Source organism: Saccharomycodes ludwigii, chromosome I, assembly GCF_020623625.1.
Source record: "Saccharomycodes ludwigii strain NBRC 1722 chromosome I, whole genome shotgun sequence".
Lineage (NCBI taxonomy): Eukaryota > Fungi > Ascomycota > Saccharomycetes > Saccharomycodales > Saccharomycodaceae > Saccharomycodes > Saccharomycodes ludwigii.
Genome location: NC_060200.1, coordinates 1436486 through 1450042, shown reverse-complemented (window position 1 = coordinate 1450042; position 13557 = coordinate 1436486). Strand labels below are relative to the sequence as shown.

General features: G+C 30.4%; 7 protein-coding genes across 7 annotated transcripts; 3 read left to right on the top strand and 4 right to left on the bottom strand.

Moving 5' to 3' along the window:
- Positions 1 to 451: 451 nt before the first annotated feature.
- PMR1 (Ca(2+)/Mn(2+)-transporting P-type ATPase PMR1) lies at positions 452 to 3253 on the top strand (the record flags this gene model as incomplete). Its single annotated transcript, XM_046078378.1, has 1 exon — positions 452 to 3253. One exon carries the CDS (start codon positions 452 to 454, stop codon positions 3251 to 3253), a length of 2802 nt encoding a protein of 933 aa, XP_045936945.1.
- A 231-nt stretch (positions 3254 to 3484) lies between these two features.
- SUA5 (threonylcarbamoyladenylate synthase) lies at positions 3485 to 4753 on the bottom strand (the record flags this gene model as incomplete). The annotated part of the gene is made up of 1 exon (XM_046078379.1): positions 3485 to 4753. One exon carries the CDS (start codon positions 4751 to 4753, stop codon positions 3485 to 3487), a length of 1269 nt encoding a protein of 422 aa, XP_045936944.1.
- Positions 4754 to 6259: 1506 nt separating this feature from the next.
- ACT1 (actin) lies at positions 6260 to 8491 on the bottom strand (the record flags this gene model as incomplete). The annotated part of the gene is made up of 2 exons (XM_046078380.1): positions 6260 to 7377; positions 8482 to 8491. The coding sequence occupies 2 exons, from the start codon at positions 8489 to 8491 to the stop codon at positions 6260 to 6262; spliced, it is 1128 nt and encodes a 375-aa protein (XP_045936943.1).
- A 1013-nt stretch (positions 8492 to 9504) lies between these two features.
- SND2 (Snd2p) lies at positions 9505 to 10050 on the top strand (the record flags this gene model as incomplete). The annotated part of the gene is made up of 1 exon (XM_046078381.1): positions 9505 to 10050. The coding sequence occupies one exon, from the start codon at positions 9505 to 9507 to the stop codon at positions 10048 to 10050; it is 546 nt and encodes a 181-aa protein (XP_045936942.1).
- Positions 10051 to 10280: 230 nt separating this feature from the next.
- YPT1 (Rab family GTPase YPT1) lies at positions 10281 to 10922 on the bottom strand (the record flags this gene model as incomplete). The annotated part of the gene is made up of 1 exon (XM_046078382.1): positions 10281 to 10922. The coding sequence occupies one exon, from the start codon at positions 10920 to 10922 to the stop codon at positions 10281 to 10283; it is 642 nt and encodes a 213-aa protein (XP_045936941.1).
- Positions 10923 to 11808: 886 nt separating this feature from the next.
- Positions 11809 to 12324, bottom strand: SCDLUD_000616 (uncharacterized protein; the record flags this gene model as incomplete). The annotated part of the gene is made up of 1 exon (XM_046076694.1): positions 11809 to 12324. The coding sequence occupies one exon, from the start codon at positions 12322 to 12324 to the stop codon at positions 11809 to 11811; it is 516 nt and encodes a 171-aa protein (XP_045936940.1).
- Positions 12325 to 12933: 609 nt separating this feature from the next.
- HYR1 (peroxiredoxin HYR1) lies at positions 12934 to 13419 on the top strand (the record flags this gene model as incomplete). Its single annotated transcript, XM_046078383.1, has 1 exon — positions 12934 to 13419. The coding sequence occupies one exon, from the start codon at positions 12934 to 12936 to the stop codon at positions 13417 to 13419; it is 486 nt and encodes a 161-aa protein (XP_045936939.1).
- Between the last annotated feature and the right edge of the window lie 138 nt (positions 13420 to 13557).

The following is a 13557-nucleotide window of genomic DNA, read 5'->3' as shown; positions in this document are numbered from 1 at the left end:
GATGTATATTAAAAGCACTGCCATGTAATTTTGCTTTATTAAAGTATTTATTTCCCCCCGTTTCTAACAATATATGAAATTCAAAAAATAAAAAAAAAAACGTGGAAGAAATTGCAACGGACGAACAAAAAAAAGTAAGGCATTGACCGCTTTTTCTTTTTTTTTTTTTTTTTTTTTTTTTTTTTTTTTCTTTTTTTTTTTGTTTTTGTTTTTGTTTCATTCCATTTTTTTTACGTGCTGGTAAATTTTTTTTTTTTCTTTTTTCTCTCTTTAAATTACTTACAAACAATAATTTTTTTTTTTTCTTTTTTTTTTTCTTTCATACCTTTTCCTATTGCAATTTTTCCTCTCTGATAAATCCCCTTCCTAGTAGATTTTCTAACAAACAAGTGAAAAACTAAAAGCCTTTTATTAGCGACATATCAAAATTTAATAGTTTAAAGATATAGTAATGTCTGAAAACCCATTTTCACCTACGTCGGAGAACCATGTTTCGCTAGAAAAAGAGGCGGCTCTATCGAAACCCAACCCTTCTTTAGAGTATTGTGGCTGCACGGTAGAAGAAACACTTGCTGCCTTCCAAACAGACACGAACAAAGGTTTACCATCTTTGCATATAGTAAATGAAAGACGTGCAAAGTATGGGTCGAATAATTGTGCCCAAGACGAAGACAGTGAATCATTAATATGGCAATTCATCACCACTTTTACCCAAGATCCATTAATATTATTATTAATTGGCTCTGCACTTATTAGTTTTATTATGGGAAATATCGATGATGCAATCAGTATTACCTTAGCTATAGTTATTGTAGTCACCGTTGGTTTCGTACAAGAATATAGATCTGAAAAATCTTTGGAGGCTTTAAATCACTTAGTTCCCGCAGAATGTCATTTAATCAGATGTGGTATCGAAAGCAATGGTATTTTAGCATCAACCTTAGTTCCTGGTGACTTGGTCCGCTTTAAAGTTGGAGATAGAATCCCCGCTGATCTTAGAATTGTAGAGGCAGTTGGTCTAACAATTGATGAAAGCAATTTAACCGGTGAAAATGAACCGGTAAGCAAAAACGTTGATCCAGTTATATTACCAGATAATGGTGCCCCAAATGTTAGCCAAAGATCTTGCATTGCTTATATGGGTACATTAGTTAGAGAAGGTCATGGAAAGGGTATTGTGGTTGGCACCGGTAAGGATACGGCGTTTGGAGCTGTTTTCGATATGATGAGTTCAATTGAAAAACCCAAGACACCGCTACAACAAGCTATGGATAAATTGGGCAAAGATTTATCACTGATTAGTTTTGTTTTGATTGGTTTAATTTGTTTACTTGGTATATTCCAAGGCAGATCTTGGCTAGACATGTTTCAAATATCAGTTTCTTTGGCTGTAGCAGCAATTCCAGAAGGGTTGCCAATCATAGTTACTGTTACGTTGGCCTTGGGTGTATTGAGAATGGCAAATAGAAAGGCAATTGTTAGGAGATTACCGAGCGTGGAAACACTAGGTTCAGTTAATGTCATTTGTTCAGATAAAACCGGTACTTTAACCCAAAATCATATGACCGTTTCTAAAATATGGAGTCTTGGCAGTATGCAAAATAAACAAAACATTTTAAATATTGAAACTTGCAACAAGAAAACACTAAAAAATTATTTAAACGATGATACAAGAGAGTTGTTAACCACAGGAAATATTTGTAATAATGCTATTTTTTCTCAGGAACAATTTAAATTTTTAGGTAATCCAACCGATGTTGCTTTGTTAGAAGTATTGGGTGAATTTGACTTAGTCGATTGTAGAACTGGGATTACTAGATCGACCGAGCTTCCATTTACTTCACAGAGAAAAATTATGGCTACTGGGATCACTTCCAATAATAAAGAGACATTTTACATCAAGGGTGCTTATGAAAAAATACTTCAAAAGGCAACACATTATTTGACCAAGGAGGGGAAGACAGAAAAATTGAACAACTCGTTGAGCAAAATGATTGAAGATTGTGCTGAGAGCATGGCTGGTGAGGGATTGCGTGTTTTAGCCTTTGCAAAAATGGACAATACTACCAAGAAAACTATTATAGATGAAAAAGATTTGGGTAATTTGGTATTTATTGGTTTAATGGGAATGAAGGATCCACCAAGGCCCAATGTGCATAAAGCTGTGGAAAAATTATTGGAAGGTTCAGTTCACATTATCATGATCACTGGTGATTCTCCCCGTACTGCTGTTTCTATTGCCAGACAAATAGGAATTCCTGTGGTTAACGAGGCAGATTCCTGTATTACTGGGGATAAATTAGACGTGATGAATGAAGATGAATTGGCGTCTGTTATTGATCACGTTAACATTTTTGCCAGGGCTACACCTCAACATAAGCTAAACATTGTTCGAGCATTACAGAAAAGAGGCGATGTTGTTGCTATGACAGGCGACGGTGTCAACGATGCTCCTGCATTGAAGTTGGCCGATATTGGTATTTCCATGGGGAATTTGGGTACTGATGTTGCGAAGGAAGCCTCTGATATGGTTTTAACCGATGATGATTTCAGTACCATCTTAACTGCGATCGAAGAAGGGAAGGGAATCTTTAACAACATTCAAAATTTCTTAACTTTTCAATTGTCTACTTCAGTTGCTGCTTTATCGCTGGTGGCTTTATCTACCGCATTAAATTTACCAAACCCATTGAATGCTATGCAAATTTTATGGATTAATATTTTGATGGATGGTCCGCCAGCTCAAAGTTTAGGAGTTGAGCCTGTTGACCATGAAGTGATGAAGAAACCTCCACGTAGACGTACTGATAAGATTTTAACCAGTGCAGTTTTAAAAAGATTGTTGACAAGCGCAATTTTTATCATTTGTGGTACTGTGTTTATATTTGTTAGGGAAATAGATGCTGATGGACAGGTCACTTCGAGGGATACCACGATGACATTTACCTGTTTTGTGTTTTTTGACATGTTTAACGCATTAGCATGTAGACATTCCACCAAATCGATCTTTAAAATTGGGGTTTTTGCTAATAAGATGTTTAATTTTGCGGTTGGATTATCTATACTGGGTCAATTATGTGCAATTTACGTTCCATTTTTCCAATCTATTTTCAAGACTGAAAGTTTATCTTTGTATGATTTACTTTTCCTATTATGCATTAGTAGTACTGTTTTCATTGCAGATGAACTTCGCAAATACATTTTTAGATCTCGGAACCCAACAGATATACCATTTGTTTATTCTCAAGTCTAGTTTTTTTTTTTTTTTTTTTTTTTTTTTATTTTTTATTTCATTTTAAGGAAGATATGTTCTTTTTTAAATAAAATAAAAGTATATTATTAACAAAACATGTATTGTATTTATTTTTCTTTTTTTTCCATTTAATTCTGTTATTTTCGGTACTCATTTAGATTTAAATATATCACGTTTATAAGATTTTACTATTTTGAATAGGTATATTACATTAAAAAAGAAAAGACAATGTTAGAAGTTTATAATGTTACCGGCTGCTGCTTTATTTAATCTGTTCATAATAGCTAATCCCTCGTTTTCTTCCCCAACACCTTCTACAAACAAAATATCAACATTTTCATCTTCATCTAATTTTCTTAACAGTCTAAATAAATTTGATTGAACTGATTTGCCATCATGACCCAAGCTTTCTTGAACAATTTTTATATTACTATCGGCGAACCAATTTTTTATAGGTAATTTATCAAATTTGAAACTGGTTAAAATACCAACTTTTTTAATCTCAGGAGCACTATTTAATTGTTGTAACATTGCATTCTTAATCTTTGGTTCCAAGTTTGATACAGACAAGTCCTTGTCCTCATCTTTTGTATGAGAAAATGGTACAAATAGTACAGTTTTACAATTGGGGGAATAATGCTTGTATTTCATTCCTGGAGTTCTAACTTTTTCGATCTCTTCGCCCTTGTCATTTTTCTTTAAAACGGATTCGACTTTACATCCATTTTTAAAGCCACCCATTTTGCAAATATTTTCTAGACTAAACCCGCCAGGCCTTAATAACAATGGAATATCTTCATTGTGCATGCTCAATCCATCTACAACGGTGCTTTCAACACCAACATCACAAGCACCTGAATCCAAAATCAATGGGATCTTCCCTAACAAATCATGATAGACATGCTGTGCTAACGTTGGTGATGGTTTGGTGGAAGTGTTAGCGCTTGGTGCAGCAAGTGGTATGTCTCCCAATGCAATTAAAGCTCTAGCAACCGGATGGTTGGGTAAACGTACTGCAAAAGTCGGTTGATTAGCCGTTGTTAATTTTGATAGGTTACTGTTCTTGGGAACTTTTAATAAAATAGTTAAAGGGCCTGGCCATAGATTTCTGATTAGCTCATGATATATCTCAGGAATGTTTCTCCATTCATTATCTCCGGCACTATTGCTATCATTAAAAATTACTCTATTAAGTTGGTTCAAAGATGAGATATGTGTGATTAATGGATTGTCACTAGGTCTATTTTTGGCTTTATAAATGTTTAAAATAGAGTTATCATTTAAAGCAGAGCCAGCTAAACCATAAACTGTTTCTGTGGGGAAAGCTACATTATACTCCGTTGTTTTCAAAATATTTATAGCTTCCCACAAATTTTTTTCACTTTCTGGATCCGTTATGGTTGGTAGTTCGCCAGTAATATGAGAATTTGGTGGAAATATAATTGACTCTGGATTTACCTTTAATATTTTGGTTTGAAAAGATACTGTTGATGATGACATGGTATTTGTTTTTAGAATATTGGCGATGGTTGTTCTGTAAAGCGTAGCGCTAAACATGTATTCAAATAGTAGAATAAATTTAAACTAATTATAAAGATAGTACACTGTTCTGTCCAAGTGGCAGGGGGATAGTGAAGATTTCAAGTTTATAAGCCGGTTAAATGATATTACATTATTATTTTTCAAGTTAAATAGTTTTATTCCAAACGGAAAATCACTGGAGTAAGTTATTTGTAACGTAACATGAAAAGAATTTTTTTTTTTTGTTTGTTTGTTTTGTACAAGTACAAAAAAAAAAGACAATAATAATAAAAAGAAACGATAAGACATTTTTGATGTCCGTAAATCCTTCGGACAGTAAGTAATTAAACGGAAAGAGTTAGCTATGTACCTTAAAAAATTGAGATTTCCTCCTTCATTTTTTTAAATTTTTTCAAGTACGATCAAAAAAAAAAAAAAAGAAAAGAAAATAAAATAAAATTAAAATCGGTAACCACTCCGCAAAACTAGGTATATCTACAAATACTACTATTATCTTGTAATTTTTCAGATCTTATTGTATCCTTTTAGCTATGATCATTCTACCTGCCAAGGAAGTCACACGGCACTTCCTAAATTAGTAAAAACTTAATTAAAAGGTAATCTCATCATTAATAATAATAATAGTTCAATCCATTGCATACATATATAGATTATTTACTTTTTTTTCTGAAAATTTACTTCTTTTCCCTCGAAAAAAAAAGAAAATGAATAGAGAAAATAAAAAACTTTTGATAAATATATGATTTTATCAACTGATAAATTGAAAAAGACATATCATAAACCAAAAGCTTATATGGTCCTGTAGAATATTTAAATCTGTTGCATATTGAGTATGTGTTGTGTATAATTCCATAATTCTAAGAGTTTTATGAACCATTGGAATTGGATATTATATATCCTTTTATTGAGGGAAACAAAAACTTGACTGAAAATAAGAAAGGAAAGAAACTACGAAAATTATGCCAAAGATGTTTTTAAAATAAAAATAACAAAAAGAAGAAAAAAAAAAAAAAAAATTTTTAAATACTGATTTTTGAATTTAATAGTGTTTTTTTTTGTTTATTATTTTTTTTTTTTTTTTTACCAGGGCTTTTTTTTTTGAATCAATAAATAACATTTGTGAACTTGTGATTTTTTCTAACAAAGTTTGAAGGCTATCAGTACCCACATTCTGTTGATTTAAATTCACTAAACTTAATTTAATTTAATATTATAAAAAGAGAATTGCTTAAAACTCTTTTAAACTTAACCATTTCTGACCAAAACCAATTAGAAAAAAAAGTAATTTAAAAATTTAAAAATAATATATACTTAGATATAAATGTAATAATAGTGTTTGTTTTTTTCTTCTTTTCTTATTAAAAAAAAAAAAAAAAAAAATATTATTAATCAATAAAACAAAGAGGGAAAAAAAATTTTTTTTTTGGCAGACAACAGGTAAGAGACAGACATGTCTTTAAGAAATCAGAAACATTTGTGGTGAACGATGGATGGGCCACTTTCATCGTACTCTTGTTTAGAAATCCACATTTGTTGGAAAGTAGTCAAAGAAGCCAAAATAGAACCACCGATCCATACAGAGTATTTTCTTTCTGGTGGAGCAATAATCTTAACCTTCATAGAAGATGGAGCCAAAGCAGTGATTTCCTTTTGCATTCTTTCAGCAATACCTGGGAACATAGTAGTACCACCGGACATAACAATGTTACCGTATAATTCCTTACGAACATCAACATCACACTTCATGATAGAGTTGAAAGTGGTTTGGTCAATACCAGCAGATTCTAAACCTAAAACACTTGGGTGGAACAAAGCTTCTGGAGCTCTGAATCTTTCGTTACCGATAGTAATAACTTGGCCATCTGGCAATTCGTAGGATTTTTCGATAGAGGACGATTGGGCAGCAGTTTGCATTTCTTGTTCAAAGTCTAAAGCAACATAACATAATTTCTCCTTGATATCACGAACAATTTCTCTTTCAGCAGTAGTGGAGAAAGAGTAACCACGTTCACTCAAGATCTTCATCAAATAATCAGTCAAATCTCTACCAGCCAAATCAATTCTCAAAATAGCGTGTGGTAAAGAGAAACCAGCATAAATTGGAACAACGTGAGTGACACCATCACCAGAATCCAAAACAATACCAGTAGTTCTACCAGAAGAGTACAAAGACAAAACAGCTTGAATGGAAACGTAAAAGGCTGGAACATTGAATGTTTCAAACATAATTTGGGTCATCTTTTCTCTGTTACTCTTTGGGTTCATAGGAGCTTCGGTCAATAAAACTGGATGTTCTTCTGGAGCAACACGCAATTCATTGTAAAAAGTATGATGCCAGATCTTTTCCATATCGTCCCAGTTAGTGACAATACCATGTTCAATTGGGTAACGCAAAGTCAAAATACCTCTCTTAGATTGGGCTTCATCACCGACATAAGAGTCCTTTTGACCCATACCAACCATAATACCTTGGTGCTTTGGTCTACCAACAATAGATGGGAAAACAGCACGTGGGGCATCATCACCAGCAAAACCGGCCTTACACATACCGGAACCATTATCAATAACTAAAGCAGCAACTTCTGTAGTAAAAAAATTTCAGATTGCTTCACAATATCACCATATGATATGAATACAATTTGTTTAATGTTAGTAAAATATGCTGACTCACATTTTTTTTTTCTTAAACATTCCTCTCCTTTCCTCTCTTTTTCTATCATCTCAAACTATTCATTTAATAAAGTGACACAAAATACGCCCTGGTAATGGGTGTGATTTATTTTGTAATATAACAAACTATTAGATGTATTTCAGTTACAACGGGGATTATATGTGTGTATGGTAATTTACGTTTGAAATACTTTATGCTTGATATTATGGTTGTGAAAACTTGTCTGTGCCGTTATCTTGCTCTCCTTTTTTTTTCTCTCGCTTTTTTTTAACTAAAATTTGTTATATGCTGGCTACCCGCGCGCCGTTTTTTTCTTTCTTATTCACCACCAATTTTTCTACTTTGCTCCACCTGCTCTCCCCCTTTTGCTTGTGTTTAAGTTGTAAATGATTTTCTAAAAAGCCCCCTGTATCTCTCTCCTGAAAAAAAAAAAAAAAATTTTTTTTGAAAATAAGATATTTTCCGGTCTTTTTTTTTTTTTTTTAATAGATTATTACAGTGAACTGAAAAATGTAAATACAACTGAACAGGAGCCTCAAAATAACAGCGTGCCATAAGCAAGTTTTACACGTAAAGAAGGATCGACTACAATGTCCTTTACCAGTATATTCTGATCTTATCTAATGCCTACCAACTGGGGAGGTGACCGTAGTGGTAATAAAATTAAATTGTAAAATGTATAGCATTTCTTAACTTTTCTCCACCTCATACTGAAAAAAAATCAATTCCATGGGAAATCACTTAAAACACAATCATGCTTTTGTGATCACATTCGCCACCTTGACCGAAATAACGATAATAGTGATAATAATAATCATGATAATAAACTATCTTACTTCCTTTAGATGAATTATTCGGTCATCTTAGAGGAGGAGAAAATTAGCGACCCAGAGATCATAAAGTCAAATACATAAAAAATAAAAAGATAATTTGACCCATGAAGATCAAAAAAAAGAATGAAAGGAAGGTGGGGGGGATTTTATCTAATTGCAATATATTATATGTGTATACATACCAGAATCCATTTTTATTATATCTTAGTATTAATTTGTAGTTTTGTTAATTAAAAACACACACTTGTTTGTTGGTTGTTCTTTCTTTTTTGGTTGAATTAAAGTTAAAATAACTTTTTCTGAAAAGGAAAAAGAGGAGATTGGGAAAAAAGGAAGAAAAACAACAACAACAACAACAACAACAACAAGGAAAAGAAAAAAACGAAATAAAAAGAGGCAAAAAAACAAGATTATGAAAAAAAAAAAAAAAAAAAAAAATTTTAAGTAAATTGGAATTGATTTATAACAAAATAAAAATAAAAGTAAATCAAATAACAAATTAAAAATTATTTATTCAAAAGGAAAAGAAGCAATATAAATCACAATCAAAGCACTAAGAGATTTAGAATGTTGTGTATTTAATAAACAAACGCATAAAACACTCAAAAGGAAAGCAAGAAAGAGAGAGAGAATACTCGAAAAGAATTCCGCAGAAAGAAAGAAGAAAATAAATAAATTATTATTATTACTATTGTTTCTTCTTATAAAAGTAAATAATTCTATAGTGGAAAACGTTCAAACTATTTAATAATTGAGCTGTCCAAAAAAAAAAAGGAGAGAGAAATAAACAAATTTTTGTTTTTTCCTCTTTTAATAACACAATTTCCCATTCGTTGAGAAATGCCTGTAGTAATCTAACTTGCCGTATGCAATGATAAGTTCATTTACCCTAAGAGGATCATGTGTAAACAAAGTATAGACATTCGCGTAGGAAATGCTTTAAAATTTAATCAAGGTTATAAAAGCTCGTTTCTCAAATAATCCGAATAACCCAAAATTACATGGAATTTGTAAAGTTGCTATAGAAGAAGGGTAATCGCTCTTTTTTTTTTTTTTAATATTCCTAAAGAAAAATCAATTAGAAAATAAATCAAAATTAATTATATAGGTGAATAAAAAAACTACTGTTCATTCTTGCTTTTTCTAATTGCTACCATCTTACCTGTTGCAAACTTTACTGCTGCCAAGCAAAAGAAAAAAAAAAAATGGCCGGGAAAGCTGACAAAAAGCAAGCAGCCAACAACACTAAAATACTAAAATCATTAAAGCTAGCCTATTCAATCGGTTTCATACCTACGTTACTAGCACGGTATAATTTGATATCCACCTTTATCTTTAATATATTGCCTATTTTATCCTTATATGTTTTGGTCAAACAAGCAACACCACAATACGAAAATAATGGTAGGAGTAATAAATTGATCCACCCCGGTTCTTTGGATTTAGGCACCGGTGATGGATTACAAGAATATATGATCGATATCATATACCTATCTATATTAGGAAATATTGGGTTGTTAATTTTTAAAAGCAATAAATTGTGGCTTTTATTAATGGTCATTGTTTCAGGTTACGTTGGTTATAAGCTGTTCCAATTGAAGCAAAAGTATATGCCATCAAAAAAATCTAATATAGTACCTAGTAATAATGGTGATACTACCCCAGATACAAATCAAACAAAATCCAAGAGACAAATTAAATTGGAAAAAAGGGCTGGAAAAGCTAATAATAGATTTAAGCCTGCTCATTAAAAATAAAATTTATATGATATGTGTAATTTGATTTTGTATAATAATAGTAATAATAATAGTAATAATAATAGTAATAGTAATAGTAATAATAATAGTAATAGTAATAGTAATAATAATAGTAATAGTAATAATAATGAAATAATAACAACAGTAAATAACAATAATATATATCAATATATAATCCAAACCTTGATTTCTTTCCTTCTTATTTACTCATTTATTTTCACCCTCTAACAACAATTTCCAGCAGCACCCGATCCAGTCAAAGATTTCCCATTTTTTAAGTTAACCTCACCATTTTCGTTACCTTGACCCCCTTGACCTTGATTTTGTTGATCTTGTTGCTGCTTACTAACGTTTTCTTTAATTTCTCTGGCCATCGTGAAAAAGGCCTCTTCAACATTTGTACTTTCCAAAGCACTAGTTTCTAGAATAGGGATATTTAGAGAATCAGCAAATTCTTTAGCCGTTTCAAAATCAACAACTTTTTTGTCTTTCAAATCATTCTTATTCCCTACAATCACTTTCAAAACACCGGTATTACCAAATCTATCGATTTCTTGTAACCAAGTTTTAACATTTTGGAAACTTTGTAGATCAGTAACATCGTAAACTATAATGATACCGTGTGCACCTCTATAATATGAAGATGTGATGGTCCTAAAACGTTCTTGGCCTGCAGTATCCCAAATTTGTAATTTAATAGTTTTGCCATCTAATTCAATAGTTTTGATCTTAAAATCAACACCAATAGTAGAGATATAATCTTGTGTGTATGTGTCATCAGCAAATCTTAATAACAAACATGACTTACCAACACCGGAATCACCGATAAGTAGTAATTTAAATAAATAATCGTAATCACCGCTCATTTTCTTTTCTTTTTTTTCTTTTTACAGCCTTTTATTTGCTATATTGGTATTAACTTTGACTTTGGATTAAAGGAAAATAGCTTAAGTTATAGTGCAGTAAACAAAAATAAAAATAAGAAGAATTCTCAACTAGTACTTTTATATTTAAAGTGTAAGTTTTTTTTTTCTTTTTTTTTTTTTTTTTTTTTTTCCTTTCGTTTTTCTGATTATTTATTTTTTTTCCTTTTTTTTCTTTTGTAATATAAAAGAGTTGTGAATTAGAAAGATTTCAAACGATATACGCCAAATAGCATAAGTTTGCTACTAATTTTATTAGATAAAAGAAAGAAAAAGGAAAAAAAAAAAAAATTTTTTTTTAAGATATCAAAAACAGAACAAAAATTATGTATATATATTTAATAATTATTTAATTGTAAAATTTGTGTTGTACAAAAAAAGAAAAAGAACAAGAAAGATAAATTTGATTTTTTTTTTTTAAAGGGGCGAAAGAAACAAAATAGAGAGAGAAAGAGAGCGCGCGCGCGCATGTTTACTTAAGAGATAAATCATATAATATTTTACATATATTTTTATTTGATACAATCAAAATTTGACCAATACTCTTTAATACAGTAGTTGCTCCTTAGAAAATATTGTATAAAAACATTTCCTTTAAAAACAAAACAAAACAAAAAAAAACAAAACAAAAAAATAAACAGACACAGACTCACATACAGTTGTCTCTTTCTTTTATCATTATAATATACACACACTTGCACAACCCAAAAAAAAAATCAGTTAACTTTAAACAATGTATCCTACTTGCTAATAATCCATCATATGCCTTATCAATACCATTAGACTTAAAATTTTATATAAGTATGAGTTGCGATAAAATAAACTACAATCACTTCAATAATTGGGCATTAAACCCGTTGTTTAACAAAGCCATCTCATATTCCTTGTTTGTAGCCTCATCATTAAATACTAATGCTATAAAAAAAATGGCAATATGTCTTTGTTTAGTGATTAGATCATTGTTTTTAACTGGTTGTATTTCTTTGATATAATATTCTACCTTGTTATACTGCTTCAAAAGCTTTTTGTCCATGGGGAAACTACTTTCAGTTTTAAATCTTTCTATAAAGCTTAATAATCGTTGTATAGAAGAACCTCCATATGCATAATATATTATAGTGCCTGAAGTAAAATTAGTTTTGATCCATTCTAATTCCTCCTTATAGAAAGTTTTAATATTATTAGTGCTGCTACTAATTCTTCTTATTTCAAAATTGAGATTAGCACTGTTCAGTTTATCATTCTTGAGTAACGTATCCAATATATTTGACTGGATGTGCTTTATAATTTCATTACTATTATTATTATCTGAAATAATTTGATTCTTTTCCGAATTGGATGCCATTTTTTTTTTTTTTTTTCTTTACTTTTTTTTAAATTCAACTTAGTGTAAAACCACTTTGAGTTTGCGTATTTTATTTTATTTTATTTTTTTCCCTCCGAATGCTATTAATGCACATTACACCCTCTGGTTTGTTAATTATAAAAGAAAGAAAAAAAAAAAAAAAAAGGAAAAAAGGACTTTCCGCGTATTCCACTACCACGGACTTTAGGACTAGGGGAGACAGATAGACATTTAACGCAAAATATTTAGTGAGAGGGCGTTCTAGATTTTATAGCAATTTTATTTATTATTTACTATCTATTACTAATTTTTTTTTTTTTTGTTTTTCATTGATTACTTACCAGCCGACAATGTACATATACATTTTTCTTTTAAGGGCTGGTAATAACAAGTAGTGGCTGAAAAAATGTCACCCTTATTTTATTAGTAATTAATTCAAACACATTCATATATATATATATATATATATATATGTATAGTAATATAAAAGGGGAACGAAAAAAAAAAAATATATATATATATATATAACAGCGAAACTGAAAAAAGCAAAAACACAAAACAAATTAACTGGAAACAAACTAAAAACAAACTGAAAACAAACAATTAAATATGTCCAAATTTTACGAATTAGCCCCTACTGATAACAAAGGAAACAAATATCCATTCTCTGAATTGAAAGGTAAAGTCGTACTAGTTGTTAATGTGGCCTCTAAATGTGGGTTTACTCCCCAGTACAAAGGTTTAGAGTCACTATATCAAAAATATAAAGATCAAGGCTTAGTTATCTTGGGTTTTCCATGTAACCAATTTGGTAACCAAGAACCAGGTTCTTCTGATGAAATTTCCAGTTTTTGCTCTCTAAATTATGGTGTCACCTTTCCTATCATGAAAAAAATTGAGGTTAATGGTGATCAAACTGACCCAGTTTATCAATATTTAAAAAATGAAAAGAAAGGGTTATTAGGTCTAAGTAGAATTAAATGGAATTTTGAAAAATTTTTGATTGACAAAAAGGGTAATGTTTTTGAAAGATATGGTTCTATTACTAAACCAGAATCTATAGAAAATGATATTGAAAAATTGCTAAAACAATGAATTGACGATATATATAATTTTTATAGTTTTATCTTTTTTTTTTTTAACCTTTTTATTATTCTTTTTTTTTTAATTTTTAAAAAAAACATTAAAAATATTACTTAAATATATATATATATATATAATATTATTATATCC